This window comes from Amphiura filiformis, chromosome 19 (genome assembly GCF_039555335.1).
Source record: "Amphiura filiformis chromosome 19, Afil_fr2py, whole genome shotgun sequence".
Lineage (NCBI taxonomy): Eukaryota > Metazoa > Echinodermata > Ophiuroidea > Amphilepidida > Amphiuridae > Amphiura > Amphiura filiformis.
Window position 1 is genome coordinate 48,096,037 of NC_092646.1, and position 20,049 is coordinate 48,116,085.

The window sequence follows — 20,049 nt, forward strand, 5'->3', positions numbered from 1 at the left end:
ATGTCATGTGACAATCGTAAGTAGATGATATGAGATAACTTGAACGATAGGTTACATTGCCAGTCTAACATAACCACGAAGCTTCAATGGCCAAGTGGTTAATGCGCTGGTCTCGTAAACAAGAGATCATGGGCTCAATTTCACGGCTAGATCACTTTTCCATTTATTGCTCTACGTCGAAACTTTTTTTTTATCATTGTATACGATTCGTTACTTGTATATTTTATTTTAATGACCACTTCAGCTAATGATGGAACACACGGTAAAGGACATTTCATTTTCCCCCTCCTGTTTGTTTATTTGTATTTTATTATTATTATTATTATTATTATTATTATTATTATTATTATTATTATTATTATTATTATTATTATTATTATTATTACACCATAGGCTGTCTACCATTTGCTTCTGATAATGGAACAATAGTCCCCATGAAAGATAGGTACAATGAAGGAGACGTCGTGCAGATGTTTTGCAGTCAAGGATTTGATGTAACTGGTGACCAAGCGATAGTCTGTGGAAGTACTGGTTCGTGGTTAGGTCAAATCCCTAGATGCTCACCAATCGATCAAAGAGGTATGATTGATTCGTGACTTTTCTTTTCTACTCTCCTATCTATTATTATTTTTTTTTTTGAGTAAAAATTGTTGTTGTTACTACTCCTCATTCCAGAAAAATACAGCATTAATTACTGGGATTAAAAAACATAGCTCAATCCTAATCATTCATTTAGTACTAACACTGCACTGGGACGGTTAGTACCTTATAACAAATGCACATGAACCAAACCCACCCTATCTCCTCCCGATATAACTTAGAATCACAAGCTAATATAGGCCTATGCCTCTAATTGAGGTTTTTTGACAAAAGAGACGAAAGACGGACAATTATTTTGGTGCATTTGATCAAATACCATTTAGTCATAGTTCCAGGTGAAGTGAAAAAAAAAATGTCAACATGGACCAGGGAAAAAGTGCGTTTGGGCATATTTTAGCATAATTTTCTGACTGTGACTTCTCGGGCATCCCCAGAATGTGTCATCATAGAAATATTGAACTAATTACAATAACATTTGTAGCTAGCAAAAACATTCTTTAAAAAGAATATGGATATATTTGTGCTTCAAACATTTAGAAATACACAGTAATTACTCGCCAATCGAAATTCGTGTTGAAATCACAGTTGCACTTTTTACTTTGTCGGCCAGTTAAAAAGTAGCCTGGTGACTCCAATTTGTATGACACAAAGTGTTGCAGAAGATAGTGGAACACACGGGATTTTTAAAACAATAAATAACAATTACAAAAGAACGGAACCCACCCCATCCATATACTGTAGATTAATATATAAAATATTATATACCTCTAAATCATTTTTTTTTACAAAAGATACGAAAGAAGGCAATGATTTTGGTGCAGTGGCTCGAATATCCTTCACCTCCTTCCTATTAGTCCATAATTTCTGACTGTGACCCCCTCAGGCACCCCCGAATGGGTCATCAACAAACGTTCATTTTGTCACAACCCTCCCCTGTTGAAAATCTACATAAGCCACCCTTAATGATATAAGTGGCTGTACATGCATGTATTATAAGACCAATGTATTGTAATATTTTTGTGGGGGATGTCGTATCTTTGGTCAAAAAAACCCTTAATGCTTGCAGATGAAATTCTAACCATTTGCAGGCCCAGTTTTGCCCTAAAAGTAGCCCAAAAATGTCCATAAACGTTTTAAAAAATAGTCCAAAGTAACTCAGATTTCTTTGTATTATAATTATGTAGAAACATAGCAGCGTATTTAAAACTGCACGAAAATGCTACATTGAAGTACATACCGTTCAACAATGTAAAGTATTTTCCATCATTGGCTAAGAGCTCATTAATGATTCAAGAGCTAATTTGCATAAAATTTACATAATTAATTATTAAACTTGTTTTTTTTTTACAAGCATGAAATCTAAGCTTGCCGATGGTATGCCACTTATGACACCTCCAAACCACTGAATTATACCAATTTTGTGGGGGTAATTCTGCATGGATAATAACTCCTTAATTAAAAATCCATCATTACAACATACTGTGCAATGAAAGTACAGAGCGATGCCCTTTAGTTAGCCATCATACGGTTTTGCTGCTGTAAACATTATTACATTATATTATAATTATTTCTCATACACTTTTTGATAGCAAGACCAATCAGCGTAATCGTTAAAAAAATCCAAACCATGCATTGATTGTGATAAAAACAGCAAGCAGCACGTGTTTTTTCTGCTCGTGTATGAAATAGGGGTTCGGGACTCGTGCATTAGACGCATCAACATCAGCGCGGGTGCATTATTTTTTCCAATTTCTTTTCCAACAAGTAATACGCGTTCATTAACCTATACTTATAATTATTATTTTTTATAATCTGTTGAATATCGAAGGTTGTCTTCCGTTTACGAGAGCAACTGATGATGGTACAATAGTCCCCGTGAAAGATATGTACAATGAAGGAGACGTCGTCCAGCTGTTTTGCCGTCAAGGATTTGATGTAATTGGTGACCAGGCAATAGTCTGTGGAAGTACTGGTTCTTGGCTAGGTCAAATTCCTAGATGCTCGCCAATCGATCAAGGAGGTATGTTTCCCAATGTTATGTCACGGTCGTGTACCCAGCAATCATAAAACGTTTTACAGAAAATGTTTAAATATCGGGTAATAAAAAAGGGTATAAACAATTTGGTAACTTTCAGAAAACATTTAAAAAAACCATTCTTGTTAAATGAAAAGTGTTAAATATTAACATTATTACTAATATATTTAATAGTATTATTATTATTATTATTATTATTATTATTATTATTATAAATAGCGAGTTAGGGCATTCAAAAATGCCTTAACTCGCGATTTGTAAGTTGACTAGCAGTTAAGGCATAGGCTATGCCCTAATTTTCACTTCCGTGTATCTCACGTAATCTCTATTATTTTTCATTCATGTTACTTCTGCCAACTAATGTCATTATCTTCGAAGATTTTATCTTGTATTTGTAAGGTTTTTTTCAAGAAATTAGGAAGAAAGAATGTTTTATTAGAAAATGCGTATTAAATACTATTTACGTTCAAAGTATAGACGGCGACTTAGGGCATTCATATGAAATTAGATGATATCATTAAAAGTGGCCTTTATTATTGAGAAACTACGATACAATATATTAACTTGAGCGACTGCAAATACTAATTGTGTGTAAAAATGTCACAAAAAAATCAAATTTGATTATAAAAAGGTTTTATTTGTCTGTCTTTGGGATGATGTTGTTATCAATAACTCCCGATATTTTGTGTCGCCAAATTGATGATTTCGAAATTCCCCGTACTGCCGTAATATTTTCATGGGGCCTAATTTTTATGTTTTTGCATAAACATTTATTTTTTTTTCAATCATTTATAAAATTTATTTTTTTTAATTTTTTTTTGTAGAATTTTAAACATATGCAATGGCTGTAAAAGCATCTAGAATTCATTTCAAATTAAACAGCGAAATCCTCAATCAATTAAGAACGTATACAATAGTCAACCCGCACCCGCCATGTTGTTATTTGGATAGATCCGTTCGACGTCACGTTCTGAATCAGAAGCACTGATCTCTACACACCTCAGAAGTCGCTGCTCAGTGGCATAAATATCTCCAGGATACATCATGCATGTACATGTGTATAAACGGACATGGCGACTTCAAATCTGTAACCATGTACTGACAGTCGATGCACAAAACAGATTTGATTTAAGCAAAGTACATGAAGTAAGTATACACCTTGTAGTTTAGCTTTTAAACAAATAACAGCAACACATGAACTGCACCAGTGTGTACAGTAGGCCTATGGCTTTACTTATAATTGTTTTCATCATTCATGGTTCACCTCGAGACACTGGCACTAGCTTTGAAGTTTAGCGTGTTCCGCGTCAGAGCGTTACTTGGTGCGTGTACAACTGTACATACTTTTATGCGGGCATCAATGTGCCGCATAAAATTGTGCACACAAGAAACCACGCTAAAGCTGGTTTCAACTTTCATACTACCCTGCCGCTTGCCGCTGAGAGGCGTGGCGCACGCGCATTGCAAACAAACGGACACAATCAAGGCTTGTCAATGGTTGAAACGCCCTGCCGCTTGCCGCAGCGGCAAGCGGCAGAAAGCTAGTGCCGATGCAGTTGGCAAGCTATTTGTTTGAGGGAGTTGAGATTAAGCATATCTCAAATTAGGCTAAATAAAAAAATAAACATGTTTCACGTCCCTCCCGCTTCCTTTTTGAGGTTTCCTCAATATATTTTTATTTTTGAAATTCAGTTATAACTTTTCAAAAAATATGTCTAGGAAGTTGGGATGCATTCTATAGCCTTGTTAAGGTACAAGAAACACTTTAGGAAGGTTTTGTGATCATCAGAGGGGGTGTAACTCTCAGAACAACAAATAAAAAAGGGCCTCCTCCTTTTTCCAGGCATTATTGTATACGCTAAAACAGCTCTAAGTATGGGTATTTACACCAATTTTGCGATAAAAAATAGAAAATAAAAAGCCCCCTCTTCCTCCTTTTTTTCGAAAACCCGGACGTGAAACATGTTTTATTTTTTACTTGGCCTTATTCCACTTGTTCATGTTATTGGTCATTGGGAATTAAGGCCGTCAGCCTTTCGCCATCTTGTGGGTACAAATGATACGCTGCGTGTTCATGCGTCGGACACTACGCGCAGGGCGCAGCTTGCCATGAAACTGTTATCATGCATCATCACGCATGGAGATCGAAGCCCGAAGGACCATCGCAGCATGTACTCACAATATGGCGGTATATGAGTATGACGTCACGCTGACAGCCTCTATTGAATGAATGCAGCTTTCAACAGCTGTACACAATCCAACTGCGATCCTATATCGCGTATTTCAAACTACAACACGAGCGGTCGAGCGCACAATGGATACCAAAATTACCATACAATACCAACCAATCATGAGTGCATTGGCATGGATGGGTCCGTGTTAGGCATGAACAGTCGTACATGGTGGCGTATATCGCGCAGTGTACGCACAAATTTGTCACGCTATGCCTATGTCAGGCTGTGTTCATTCAATTGGAATAATCTGTAAAGCACATGAAGGTTTCCTATTGGCCCGAGCATCACAAATACCGGTTAGGCATGAGCGGCTGACGCTAAGCCCAGCCCCAGCAGTAGTGTGTACATGATGTTTGAAGCATCTCTCTTATGTCATGTTCTCTAGACCTAGTATATAATAGGCCTATTTTGCAGTTAACATTTGACGAGCGCGTACTACCAACCATGATGTTGCAGAGTCAGAGCCAAAAACGTGTACGGTGCAAAGTTCATTCATAAATTTCCACTCTGCAACAGCAGATTGCCTCAGCAGCAAACAGGGCAAGTGCATTTCAATGCAGTAAATACGCCATCGCCATGTAGGCATACGGTTAAAATATGTGCTCGTCAACGGTTCACTGCAAAAATATTATAGGGACTACTTTTCACCTAATTTTAGGAGGCTTATTTTGAGCCCTAAATTATAATTATGATAACTGGAAAGGTGAACATCTCCATAGGGAGATAATTGGAAATATATTATATCAATCATGCATAAACAAAGTTTGCTGACTCAAGCTTGCCCTGTGCGTATGCATGTATGTAGGCCTGGCCTAGAGTGGGGTTTTGAGTACGGTACTAGTCTAATGTGCATCATGTTCAACACTGTTCATGTCACGTCCGTCCGATAGTGATAAAACAAGTTACAGTGCGCTGTAAGCTGCTGAGAAACCACCCTTGATGTGTGCATGTACGCTCTGTGCGATTAACATTATGTGTGCGAAGTGTAAAATTCACCAAAGTATGAGCATTTACACAACACACAATTAAGCACAATTCGTGACAGGTGCTGTGCCTACAGCCTACTTGATACATTAATGGCGTGCAGAGAACGCGCATTAAAAGGGCATTTTGTGATCCACAGCCTCATCCCCCCACTATTCTCAAAAAAAGTTGTGATTTTTATACCACTCACTGTACCTCTGGCTACATAATGTTTGGGGCTGTGCAATAATTATGAGCCCTGGGGAGGGTAAAATTGGGGGGGGGGAGGGCAAGAAATTGTTGGTGAGTCGAAAGAGGGGGGGGGCAAGCAATTTTTGGCAAAGCTGAGAGGGGGCAAGAGATTTTTGGCACTCGCTCTTGGGGCGCTTTTAAATAAAACGCTCTAAAAGGCGAGGGAAACCGTGACAGAAACGCTTAAATATGCAAATTTTCATGCTCGCTACGCTCGCAACATGAACATAGACCATGTAAAGTATGCAAATTGGCATGTGCAAGTAGGGGGGGGGGGCAAAGATTTTTTGGCAGGCCGAGAGGGGGGGGCAAGCAATTTTGGCAGGCCGAGAGAGGGGCAAGGGATTTTGGCGAGCCCCCACCCCACCCCCGGCCTCATAATTATTGTACACCGGGATTGCACAGCCCTTATGTACCAAAAATTTCTTGCAGATTAATTTGTTTAGCCAAAATATCACCAAATTTGAATTTCCTTCGAACTGGTATGTACCAGAACGAAATTACAACAGTGGCCTATGGAGCACACCTTTGTTTCATAACCAGCGTTCGAAATTTTGGTTGTCCGTTCGCATACTGAGAAGAATACTGATTCGGTTGTCCACCGGACAACCATAAATCTGTAGCCTTTGTCACCGTTGTAGGCCCACAGAAAAACCAAAGACTTGAGACAGACAACCAGAAATTGTAATCTGGTTGTCCATGGGACAACCATTTATTTTTCCTTAATTCGAACACTGTTCATAACCATGAAGGTACAGGACATTTTTTGTTTTTGCTATAGCCCCCGAATGAAATGTATTTAATTATGTTTGTACTCACTCAGGTAGCATTGTGTGTGAATTTTACATCCGGACTAGAGGCTATTCTATTTTTATGGGCATTTTAGTGTCTAAAATGGCCCAAAATAAGGGTTTTTCAATATTGCTGTCCATTTCTAATCGTCATCCCCATAGGCTTTACATGTAAAATAAAAAGGCTCGTAAAAATTTAATAGCCTCTAGTTCGGGATGTAAAATTCACACAAAATGCTTTTTGAGTGATTACAAAGATAATTAAATACTTTTCATTCGGGGCTATGTGGAATTTTTTTTATGTATTCCTTGTACAATGAAATTTCACAATAAAATGTCCATTGGAAACAAAGGTGAGCAGTGCAGTGTAATACACTAAATCATGCATATAAACTCGCAAACGCAAAATTGGAATCAACTGAAATTTTGGGAATAAGCTTTTTTCGTAGATATCTATTGAAAAATGTCATAAAAAGAGGATGCTAGGATCACAAAATCCTCCTGTAAGTTGACACGCACAGTGACAATTAAAAAAGACAAATATTTTTTTGCTAATTATAAGCTCTCAAATTTTGGAAGATTAAAAAAATAAATTTATTAAAAATGCACTCATAAAGTTAGATATTCATAAAAAAATATATATATAATTATTTATGTAATGGGTTTGAGCACTCTAAATTCCAAAGTTAGTCACTTGTATAAAAGTAGGCCTAAACTTGTTATAGCAATATTGTAAAATATGATGAGTTAGCCCCCCCCCCCATTTTATTTGTCAAAATTCCGATTTTTACACGATTTACATAATAGCAAGTTGGTGGTGCGCGCCCTTAGACATTTGGCTACGGGCTGCGGATAGCAAGGACAATTTTCAGAAGAAAAAAACACCATGTTGTCATCGAAGTTTCACCAGTTTTCTATAACATGGCTAGAAAGAAATTGCCCCATTTTGCACTACAGAAGAAGAAGAGCTGAACCACTGCCCTTGTGAAGTAATTTTGTGAGCTAAGATTTGATTAATACCCAGTTATGTGAGTAAAGAACAAGAAAGACACGAGAATTCATCTGGTTTAGCTATGACAATTCAACTTGAGGCTGAAAATAAAAAATCTGGTACATCTAATGAATAGTTTACATCCAAAAGCAACCAAACTTGAGCCAAATCTCGATATGAGAGCTTGCATGTAATGGTGGTATTCAAGGTCAAAGGTCATTTGAGGTCAACTTGTAAATAGGCTGAAAAGGATGATTATTAGTTGTGTTATTTACATTGTCCGACGTACGCCCGGCGGACCTTGGCCGGGAGTAGCGGTAGGCGTTGCCAGGAGTAGTGGCAGTGTGAACGATGGTAAGCGTAAGTTCCGCCAGGCGCGTACATCGACAATTTACTGGGTGTACTGGGTGTACCCTCCGCCAGGTGTAAGTTGCAATGTAAACACTGCTACTCCTGACACCCGTGTAAGTTTCACCTTTTGTTGGTCGGAACTAAGACATTACATATTATGCGTGGTTGAAAAAGGTCACAGAAACACTGGAAGTGGTAGTCGATGTTTACACCGACCAGAAGTGAATGCGTGGGGGATCGGCGGAGTGCTAGGAGTAGGCTAGGTGTGGACACGCTGTAGGAGTAGCGAAAATATTTGTGGAATTTTTATCAATGTTAGCGTAACTTTACGCCGGGAACACGTTGAATTAGTGGACATGCTTGTAAGTCCTTGTCAACTTCCAGTACATGTATAGGGATCAGCAGGAGTAACATATTTCCTTTTTCGTAGCAGACTTGGGACTACATGTAGGATCATATGCATAGGCTCTTAAAACCTGTGACTAAAACTGTTGAACATTGCTTTAATTGCCAAGTAATAGGAATAGATCTTTTATTTTATTACACAGGAGTGTAAAATTTAATTCTTCATTATTCTTTGTTAATTTGTATTTTTTGTTTTTACAGCTAGAAGAATCTTAATGTAGAAGGAAAGTATATAGAGAGCTTTTTTCCGAAATGGCAGTATATCACAAGTTACAGACTTCGAGGTTTCCAGAGGTAAGAAATTGAAAAGCAAGCCAGTATTGCAGTGGGGGCAGTCTCTCCCCGGGAAATCTCAGTGCTCCCTGATACTAATATAGATTCCATATCATATTGGAGCGATGGGAAAAGGTTTTAACTTTAAAAAGTTGTCCCAAATAGGGGACGATTGGTCATTAAGACTATTGGTCATTAAGATTTATATTATCAATTTCTGATTCGCGTCTCAAAGAAACTTGCCATGAAAGAAAAAGGAGTTATGTTGTTCGTACAATCAACTATAATTTTGTTGACATAATTATAGGCCTAAATCATGTACTTCACCATGTTAAAAACTTCACCATGTTATTTGAATTTTATATTGATTTGGGCAATGATACCAAGGCAGACAGAAAGTCAGATGGAGGGATGAGATAGCAAGTTTCATAGGGATCAGGTGGATGGCAAAAGCAAATGACAGGAAACTTTGGTGCCAACTTGGGGAGGCTTTCGCCCTGCAGTGGGCTGAATACGGCTGATGATGATGATGAAATCAAAATTGTACTTAGCTTATTATTTTACTATAGGACTATTTTTACTTCACTACTCTATGTGCGTGTTTATAGTGAGCCAGATTATCCGGTATTTAGCGTATATTAACATAAATCAATTGTTAGGCCCAAAAAAAATAATTGTTTGTTTGTCCTCCACAGCTTTGAAAGAGGACGTGCGGGCGGATTTTTTTTTTTTTTTTTTCGATTTGGCATATTCCTGGACCTAGCTAGAGCTTAAAATAAATGCCATATTCATAATGGTGACTTTAAAAAAAAAACCATTTTGTGTATTTAATATGCAGTTATAATTTGTGTTCATGACATAGTCTTTTAATGATTTCATATCCAATGTATTTTGAAGTCACTAAAAATAATAGACTATGACATGAACACAAGCTATAACTTTGCAAATTGAAGACACAAAATGTTTTTGGGGGGCTTTTTTTTACTTTCAACCATGAAAGATCTTAGTATTTAACTCCAAATCTGAAAAAAAAGTTGAATTTTACTTATTTTTATAAAAAAAAAAAATTTAAAAAAAAATTGGTCAGGCCTTGATCTGAGGAGCGGGCAGTGGAGGACAAACAAACAACCTTTTTTTTTGGCCTTATTGCAGTATAATAAGTCCACTACAATTTTAACATTATTGAGCCCCTCCATTCCACGGGCACCACCTGCACAAAAGTGATGTTCGCTCCAACTAGATATTGAACATATTATAGACCGTGATTTACACTATTTTTGCCCCCCCATCAATGCCCCATCATTTGTTTCAACCAAACATTTGAACCAGAAGTCCAAAATATAGTTAGTCATTTTGGTGTGATTTTTAAGCTTACCTATTTTTTCTTGAATTACTGTTGTGAAAAAGACCTAATAAATGCCCCCTCTTAGTACCCAGTACAGACCAAACACTAGAAACCCACAAAGACAAGAAAGTGCTCATATTTGGCGAGGCTAGGCGAGAAAAGGTAAAAGACAAGGTAGCATATTAAACAAGAATTTGTCTTTAAAAAAGACAAGTTCACAGATCAAGTGTATAGTACATGTACTTTGATCTAACATTTAATATTCATATCTAACCTACTCTGCACTTATTCGACAATAAATAAGTGATATGAGGCTTAATAATGATACCTGCGTCTTGACTCTGGAAAACAATATTTTTTAAAAAGCTCATTTTGCATTTAGTTTTTTAAGCCACCTCTGGAGCCACCTACAGGATCTCATTTTGCATTTAGGTTTTTATTAATTGCGTTGCAAAGTAGCAAAACTGTCTTTATATATGGCCCAATCCGTGCCTGGAAAAGGCTATCCCCTCTTACAACCTATCAACAGGTCTGATTTCTGTAATGAGGTGTCACCAGGTTTGCAAGAGATATAATAATACCAAATATAAAGACCATGAAATTCACCACATCACAACCAAGCTCACCTTGGGTGCCCATTCCTTTTTTAAAGGAATTTTTATTAACTCATTGCTAGCTTTTGTCAGGGCCAGGGATATTTGTCTTTGTCAATATTATACAGGTTTATACACATGGGTTATTACAAGCGTTAATAAACATTCAATTAACTATAGATAATGGACTTAGTTTTGTGCAATGTAGTTATATTGAACTTTATCTAAAGTAAATAACATGCTACACAGTTTTCTATACAGAATGATGAGGCCTTTTGTGATGAGGCCTGACCTCGACCTGCTAGTTTTGATTAACCAAATCAGTTATGTGTATTGTCAGCATGTGATGGCTATAAGCCAATTACAAACATGTTTCTAAAAAGGCTAAAAAATTCCTACGCTGGATAGACTCTTGGCTAGGTTAAGTGCTAATAGTAAGTTGTCATGTTGGGCAAGATTAGATAAAGGCATACAAACTAGGGTATGAGATATTGGAAATATTTCCTAGCCTCTTAAGCACATGGTTGGTGGGCTATATAGATATTCAAGACACAGGGTATGTAAGGGACAAACTGTGCATATGAGATGTGGGTGCAAGTGGTATCATTTCACTACCTTGAAAAAAGGTGAGGAATGGCTCAGATTAAGTCTTGCTCAGATCCTGGACAAGTTTGGCAAGGAAAGGCAAGGTACATCCAGCACATCCATACCTGCCACAGACCCTTGTCTGGAATATAAGATTCCACACCACCAAAGCACACCATGAAGGTAAATGGCTGGTAAAAAAAAATCAGTGTTTTTATTGTAAGAACCACACCGGGATTGATTTCAAAAGAATTAAGGCTCACGTGCCTATCTTTGTGATAGCTGTACTTTGTGGATGGTTTTCTCAACATCTAAGCATAAAAAGATTACATTTGTTACAATTATGAAATTTGAGGCACGCTTTTTGTTCTTCTTCACCAGATGACGCTACTACATATAATCAGTGTGCTGTAAGATTGACAGGATGTACATAGTTTTCAACATGTCACTGTGAAAAAATCAAGCTGGCAGCTGCTGCTTACCTACCCAATATTTGTTGGTTATATGGAAGAACATATCATAAACATTAGGTAACATGGTGTTTTGAATGAACCAGGGAGGTTTAACAATGAGAAAACGATCAATTCCTCCATATCTTTTAACACATACATGAATAGGAACTCTATTTGGCCGCATGTACCCTGTATTTGACATGTATGACAGACACTCTAAAAACACTGTCTGGCAATGTGCTATATTTAGATCACTGAGCAAGATAAAATACAAATTGTCATGATTGTGGAATAGTGGAACACCTGATTTTTTGGCATATTTGTCATGTTTACACATGTCCCAACTTGCACCTAAATGGAATCAGCCAAATTTGTTGTGTTTGTAATTGTAGGTCATCAGAGCAAAGTTCGACATAATGTCATAATTCAAGAATTATGACATTATGTCCTCCTCCTATATAACTGCATGTTAAACGGCCATAATAACCAGCAGGGTTTATTTCACTTTACCTTGTTATTTCAGCTCAAATGGACAGAAACCTTTCCCGATAATTATTATTAGCATTATTTTAGCATTTTAAGTGCATAATAACAAATTTAAAATTTGAAGGAAATCGTACATTAAGGCTTTAAGCTTACCTGAAAAAGTCTTCTTACCATGCTAAAGTACATGTAATTATTAATCAGCTAGTCAAGACCATTCCTCTTGTACAAGATATTAATTAAGGCCTATAAGCCTAAACTGAAAAATTGGGGTTTTGTGGAGTAGGCTAGGTGCTAGTTACTGACTCGGAGACATGACTGAGTTTGGTTTAATGCAGTTGCAGTAATCTGTCTGCTTTCAATTTTATTTTTGTTCAGATATGACCATGTATGTGACCATCTGCCATCAAGAAACCTACCGCAAACAAGAAAAGCCATTAAAAGGGGATGCTGTGTTTCATGGGTAAGTCCAACTCACTGAACTATTGCTTTGCCTACTTAACAATAGGTATGGTTATATTAATGTTTGTTTCAACTTGTTCTGTGACTCAATTAAAAATATCTGAAAGGTTGAGAAACAAAAAATTAGGCCCTGCCTGATTATCATAATTATCTTAATGTTGCTATCTTCAGTAGATAGCACATGGTTAGCAATACACATGCTGCATTAATTCTAGTCGGCAACTCGGCATCAATACTTAAACTTGAATAATTTCACTTTGAATGGTCGAGATATGTTGAGAAAGGCTACAGATCATGTATGACCCTTTATCATTCAGTAGACATGAATAACAACATTTCATTGGTTAATAGCCAAATAATATAATTTCGTATTGTTCAGCGTTCATAAATTACCGTACAATATATAGCCGTATTATTCAGCTCTTAATCAGTACCGGTAATTAACGGGCCTGCATACTCGCATGATTGTGGTATTAATTAATTAATTAATTAATTAATTAATTGTGGTATTAATTAATTAATTAATTATTTATTTATTTATTTATTTATTTATTTATTTATTTATTTATTTATTTATTTATTTATTTATTTATTTATTTATTTATTTATTTATTTATTTATTTATTTATTTATTTATTTATTTATTTATTTATTTATTTGTGTTTATTTGTGTTAAATGTATACTGAATGATAAATTTGTTACCCCCTGTCTGTTCAAATGCAATACGAAAAATATCACTGGTTTTGAGGTCGTATCACACGAGGCCGCATTCGTATTGCATGAACAAACAGGGGATAACTAATATTATCATTCAGTAGACATGAATAATCTACATTTCATTGGTTAATAGCCAAATAATATAATTTCGTATTGTTCAGCGCTTCATAAATTACCGTACAATATATAGCCGTATTATTCAGCTCTTAATCAGTACCGGCCTGCATACTGCGTTGTATTGTACACTGTGCTGATCGCGTATGCGTAGAGACGGCAATTATGCGCCACGTCAAGCGTGCTAAGTGTAAGCGCCACGCATTGGCAATGGCGCGCTGTATTACATGGCTTGGTGGCAGTTGCATAACATAAATAAAGCATACATGGAAGAGTGTGGAGTAGGCCAATAACTTGATCATTTTATGATTATATTGTGGTATTATTTAATCGTTATTTATTTGTTTGTTTGTTTCGTTATTTATTTGTTTGTTTGTTTGTTTGTTTGTTTATTTATTTATTTATGTTAAATTCATGTCTACTGAATGATAATTGTTACCCCTGTCAATTCATATAATAATACGAAAAATATCACTGGTTTTGAGGTCGTATCACACCTCAAAACCAGTGATATTTTTCGTATTGCATATGAACAGACAGGGGGATAACTAATAGTATTTGACATGTATGACAGACACTCTAGAAACACTGTGTGGGGATGCACTATATTTACATGTACATGTAGATCACTGAGCAAGATAAAATACAAATTGTGGAATAGTATATAACCAGATTTGTCTGTTTTGGTGTAAGTTTTTGCTAATTTGCATTACATGGGGGTGGGGGGCTAGATATGAGGATTTGGAAATATGCTCAAAAATGGCTTCAGATTGAATTTTGAAAGTTAAGATTTCCTTCAAATTTAAAATTTGAAGGAAATCGTATATTAAGGCTTTAAGCTTACCTGAAAAAGTATTCTTACCATGCTCAAGTACATGTAATTATTTATCAGCTAGTCTAGACCATTCTTCTTGCACAAGATATTAATTAAGGCCTATAAGCCTAACCTGAAAAATTGGGGTTTTGTCAAGTAGCCTGGCCAGGTGCTAGTTACTGACTCTGAGACATGACCGAGTTTGGTTTAATTAATGCAGCTGCAGTAATCTGTCTGATTTCAATTTTGTTTTTGTTCAGATATGACCATGTATGTGACCATCTGGCATCATGATGAAGTTACAGAAAAAATCCCTTTGACTATTTACAAGAAAACCGCCGCAAACAAGAAAAGCCTTTAAAAAGTGATGCTGTGTTTCATGGGTAAGTCCAACTCACTGAACTATCACTTTGCCTACTTGACAATAGGTATGGCTATATTAATCTTTGTTTCAACTTTAACATGTGTTCTGTGACTCAATTAAAAACATCTGAAAGGCTGAGAAGCAACAAATTAGGCCCTGCCTGATTATCATATCTTAATGTTACTATCTTCAGTAGATAGCACATGGTTAGCAATACACATGCTGCATTAATTTGAGTCGGCATCAATACTTAAAGCCATATTATAACATTTGCTGAGGAAGACTCCCTCACTGAATTTTTAAAATTCCTTTTTTACACGATTAAATTGTACTTTATTAAACCAATATACCCTGCAAAAATCAAGACTCTGTAGTGCTGTAGTTTTGTCAAAATCCGAGATTTTTAATAAAACGCCAGAACCGGCGCTTTATTATTACGATGGAATTATTAGTCGAACGCATACACAATGTTCATAACACACAGTAAGTACACGGCGTGCGGGACGGTGATATACACAACAAAGGGTCGTACCACAACACGACCGAAGGAGTGGTACGTATAGGCGACATGTGCGCTGGTAGTAAATTCCCATGTTCTTTGCTCTGCCGGAGTTGTTCGGCAGAAAAAGAAAAGGGGATATATCTGACGGTAAAAGCTAACATTTTATGGCAAAGAAATGCTAATCTATTTTGTTTGAAAATGTTATAATATGGCTTTAAACTTGAATAATTTCACTTTTAATGGTCAAGATATGTTGAGAAAGGCTGCAGATCATGTAAAATGGGGTTTTAAGAAAAAATTTTAACCCTGCAGATTCCACACCACCAAATCACACCACCAAGGTAAATGGCTGGTAAAAAAAAATCAGTGTTTTTATTGTAAGAACCATTGAGCTGCTTACCTACCCAATATTTGTTGGTTATATTGTAGAAGATATCATAAACATTAGGTAAAATGGTGTTTTGAATGAACCAGGAGGGTTAACAATGAGAAAACGATCAATTCCTCCATACCTTTTAACACATAAATGAATAGGAAATCTATTTGGTGGTGTGCACCCATAAGTAGCACCCAATTAACACCTTTGTTATCATGTTGACTCAATTGGTCATCAGTCAAGATTAATAGGTAAATTTTCACGGGAAAATTGGACACGTGACCAATGCGTATCAATGTAAGTGTAACCTTGAGCCTGATCTCTGACTCTGACCCCTGGCTGTGACCTCGCTATTCAAGTATTAGTTATTTTGAATTGAAAAATTAGTTTTGGCCGCAGTTTCGATAGAAATTGAGCATTGCAAAATTATTGATTTCTTCACAATATCATCAAAACGTAATTTCAAAAATATTTACCTACGGAAAAAATATTTATCTACGGAAACTCTTGTTATAATATTATAAACTTCCGACAAGTAACTTATTTTGCATCCAAGGAGAAGTTAAATTCTTCCTATTCAAATACATTGGAAGGCCACCCGCTGTGCTCGGGGTCACATTCCATAATGCTAATATGTCTGCGCCCATGGGTGTCACGATATTTTCCTATTAATCTTGACTGGTCATTAACAATTTTAATTTTTATTACAGTAATTCCTGCCAGACAGCCCAGGAAGGTTATGACCAATTGAGTCAACATGATAACAATGTTAATTGGGTGCTTTACTTATATTCCAGACAAAATGTGCTGGAATTTAGTACCTCACCATCAGGGGTAGCGCTAGAACTAAACACTCGAGTGTCCACAGGGACCACAAAAAAAAAAAAAAGTAGGGGGCCGGAGTAGAGTTTGGTGAGTCCCAGTTGCACAAATGCAGCATAAATAGTATATCTGCAATAGCGCTAGATTGAAAAACTGGGGGTCTGCAGGGACCCCTGAACTTGCAGAAAATTTAAAAACAGGGGGTCCCAACTCTATTTTGGTGGGTCCGGGACCCCAAAAAGCAACTTAGCGCTACCCTTGCTCACCATTTCTTGCCAAACTTGCCCAGGATGCCATTCCTCACCTTTTTTTAAAATATAAAGAATATGTGACCCGTCACATCAATAGTTACTGATTGCTACATGTACCTAGTACCTGTCCCTATTTAGTATGGGGCTTGTTTGAAACAAGTTTGTTGATGTTCAAATGCCAAATTGACTGCTCAGTGCCAGAAGTGGGTAAGTGCAATAGCTGCCATGTGAAGTATGAGTACAATGTACTGTGTGTAAACTGCCAAAATGTTCACAGGGCAGCTATTGCGCTTACCTACTTCTGGCACTGAGCCGTCAAAATACTGATGCCCTTGCACATTTTTTTTTTTTTTTTTTCATCACAGTGCACTCCACCTTCGGGGTTGTATCGTATAGGAAAAAAATAAACATCATTTACATTGAAATTTGTCATTTGAACTACAATAAAAATCATATCTAGTCATTAATCTCAAATCAAGAACTTAATTTTGTTAATTAAATGCAAGTTTAAACAAACAACATTACTTAAACTCTTAACGAGAGTAACAAGAGTAAAAACCTATATTATGTATTGTGTTATGTGATAGACTTGAACTGAAAGCCTGATGATTCCAAGAAAGATGGGCTAACCACTGAGCTGTTATTTTATTAATTTTAATTTCCATAAATCTTCATTTTATCACAGGTGATCATATTCGCCATACCAAAATCACAATGCGTCGAACACAAGAGGTGCAGCTGTTTGTCTCAAAAGAGGAGAATTCCATAGCGGTGATGGCCGCTTGATGACATCCACTTGCTAGCCTACCTTATACCGGAAGAAAGGAAGCATTCCTTAAGAATATTCATATAGGGCTGCTTGGTAGTTCGGTTTTAATAGTCTCATGGAATTGAGACTAAAATAGTCTATAGAGAACAGAACTATAATCACTGCAAGCTCCTGTAAACTCATCTCCTCAAAATTATCCCACTAAAAGTAGCACTTAGATAGTCTGCATGCTGTCTACTGAAGCTAATGCTAAGTATGTTTCATATGCTATCAAGATAGTCTGTATGCTATCTACTGAAGCTATGCCAAGTAGTTCATTCCACACATGCTGTCAACTGAAGATCATAGCAATATTGTAATTTGTTATTAATATGTGATGTAATCAAGCAAAATCAGTTGGAACTTGGAAATATAAAATTTTCTGTTTCTTATAGGATAGTAAAAACATTTACAAATCTGGATTTTGCAGAAAACAGCATTGAAATTGAACAACCAATTCCAAAGATATGAGCAACTAAAGAGTTTCCAAAGCAACTAGAAACAAAAGGAAATATTTACTTTGTGTGGCTATATCGCAAAATCAATATTTCCGAGTTCCAACTGATTTTGCTTGATCGCATCACATATGTTATTATTTTAACAGATTCTATCTACTTAATTGTTTTGTATTACACAGGTGCTACTGAATATAGTCCATTTTGTTTAGAGGTTAATGACTGTGCATCATTCATCTTGAGGGTATTGTAAAATAATTTTATTTAAAACATTGTGCTTTGGAATCAAGGAATATCAGGAGCAGTGCAAAGCACAATGTTTAGATATTTTACAATACCCTCAAAATACCTGATGCAAAGTCATTAACCACATTCATAACTGCCACTTTTCACTTTGCATCATATTTTCTTCTTTTAAATTTGAAAACAAAATAAAGTTTTAACTTCATCACAAAGTTGTCACAAAGTAGCTTCTCATCAAAAATATGTAGCATCAAAACCATAGCACCTATGAAAAACAACCTTATTGGTGCAAAGTGGGGGCAATGGCTCATCTAAAATTGTAAACTTTGATAAGGTTGCACCAAGTTGATGTATCGTTATGATACACAAAATTTTCATTAGAGATGAGGACTGTACAAGAATACTGCTTGGACTGCTTAAGACTTGCCCCTACTACTGTATATAGATACCATTTTTCCTTCCGAAAATGTATAATTTTTGATATTATTAGTTCATGACACATGGCCTTATAGTAAACATTTCACTTGAATGAACATATCCCCCATCTTATTTCAAAATACAATGCAAACGCACAACCTTGCATACTTAATGAAAAACACTAGCTAATCACGAGTGAGTTGGATTCTCTTCCTGTTAGACACATGCAATAATTAATCACACAGTATGCGTGGACAATCATCGCACTGTTGGCAGCTTCGTTCATTCAAATGAAATTTTTACTCTAAGATAAGATGTTTTGTATTTAAGGTTGGTCTGAACCCTGGAATTATGGAAACTTTCGGGCCTCATAACTTCTAAATTGTTGGTCTAAAGTATATAAAAGTATACATATTTAGAATGGCAAAGACTTGATAATTTCATCTGTGAGGTCAAATTTGGGCCAAAATGCCATTTTTTGCCCCAAATCCCAAAAATAATGGGTTTTTTTTATTATTAATTTTTAAAAAACTAGATCAAAATATCTTCATTTTTTTTAAATTTTGACCAATTTCACAAAAATATTTGAAATTTGGGCCAAAATCTGGCTTTTTTATGATTTTTCTTTGAAAAATCAGCATTTTTTGACCATTTTTGGTGCAAATTTCTCAAAGTTGGCCCATGGTTCAGCTATGGTGTGGTAACCGCTCTAGTTACTCCATATTTTTGCCTTTTATTTTGAAAGAAAATGTATAATTTTTGCTATTATTAGTTCACGACACATGGCCTTTTAAACACAGTGCTTTCTACTGAAGATACACTTCCGGGTTTTGTGGTGCAGTAGCTAGAGCATTGGACTCATGATCGTAAGGTTGTGGGTTCGAACCCCATTCTACATGTTATACAAGGATGCATCTGCTAAAGATATCACTTATCATACAAAACAATATAATTATCTACTGAATTTTGATTGTTTTGTATTAAACAGATGCCATATACTGAAGATAGCACATATATGGTCATTTTCACAGTAAAGGGTGTAACTTTTGATTTTTAGGGTCAAAATTTCAAACCACTTAGATATGTTTCTGTTTACTGTAATCATGCATAGAAGCAACTTAAATTCCAGTAAAATAATGTTTCAAGGCTTAAACCTTTTGATTTCTGATAAAAAAATTGACATTTCCATAACATTTTGGTTAAAATCTAAGAAAAATGTATTTTACATAATCTCAGAAAATTATGACATGAAAGCTGGAATACATGTGAAATCCCATTCCAAAGTAAGTCAGCAGATATAAGTTAAATTTTATACCATGTTTTGCTATGTTTGTAATTGCAATTTTGAAA

General features: G+C 36.0%; 1 protein-coding gene and 1 long non-coding RNA gene across 3 annotated transcripts in view; both read left to right on the plus strand.

Annotated features, from left to right (window-relative positions):
* The window catches only part of LOC140140619 (complement component receptor 1-like protein), a 96,345-nt gene continuing 76,296 nt past the window's right edge, over window positions 1-20,049 (plus strand). The window contains exons 1-3 of the mRNA XM_072162377.1: window positions 1-16; window positions 394-579; window positions 2,429-2,620. Coding sequence (XP_072018478.1) covers window positions 1-16; window positions 394-579; window positions 2,429-2,620 — 394 coding nt within the window. The remainder of the gene's footprint in view (window positions 17-393; window positions 580-2,428; window positions 2,621-20,049) is intronic.
* On the plus strand, window positions 8,888-19,181 carry LOC140141404 (uncharacterized). Of its 2 annotated transcripts, none has more exons than XR_011857401.1 (4): window positions 8,888-8,916; window positions 12,732-12,816; window positions 14,722-14,844; window positions 17,462-19,181. It is a non-coding gene; the product is annotated as an uncharacterized lncRNA (long non-coding RNA). The 2 variants fall into 2 exon arrangements; XR_011857402.1 differs by lacking the exon at window positions 8,888-8,916 and adding an exon at window positions 11,841-11,948.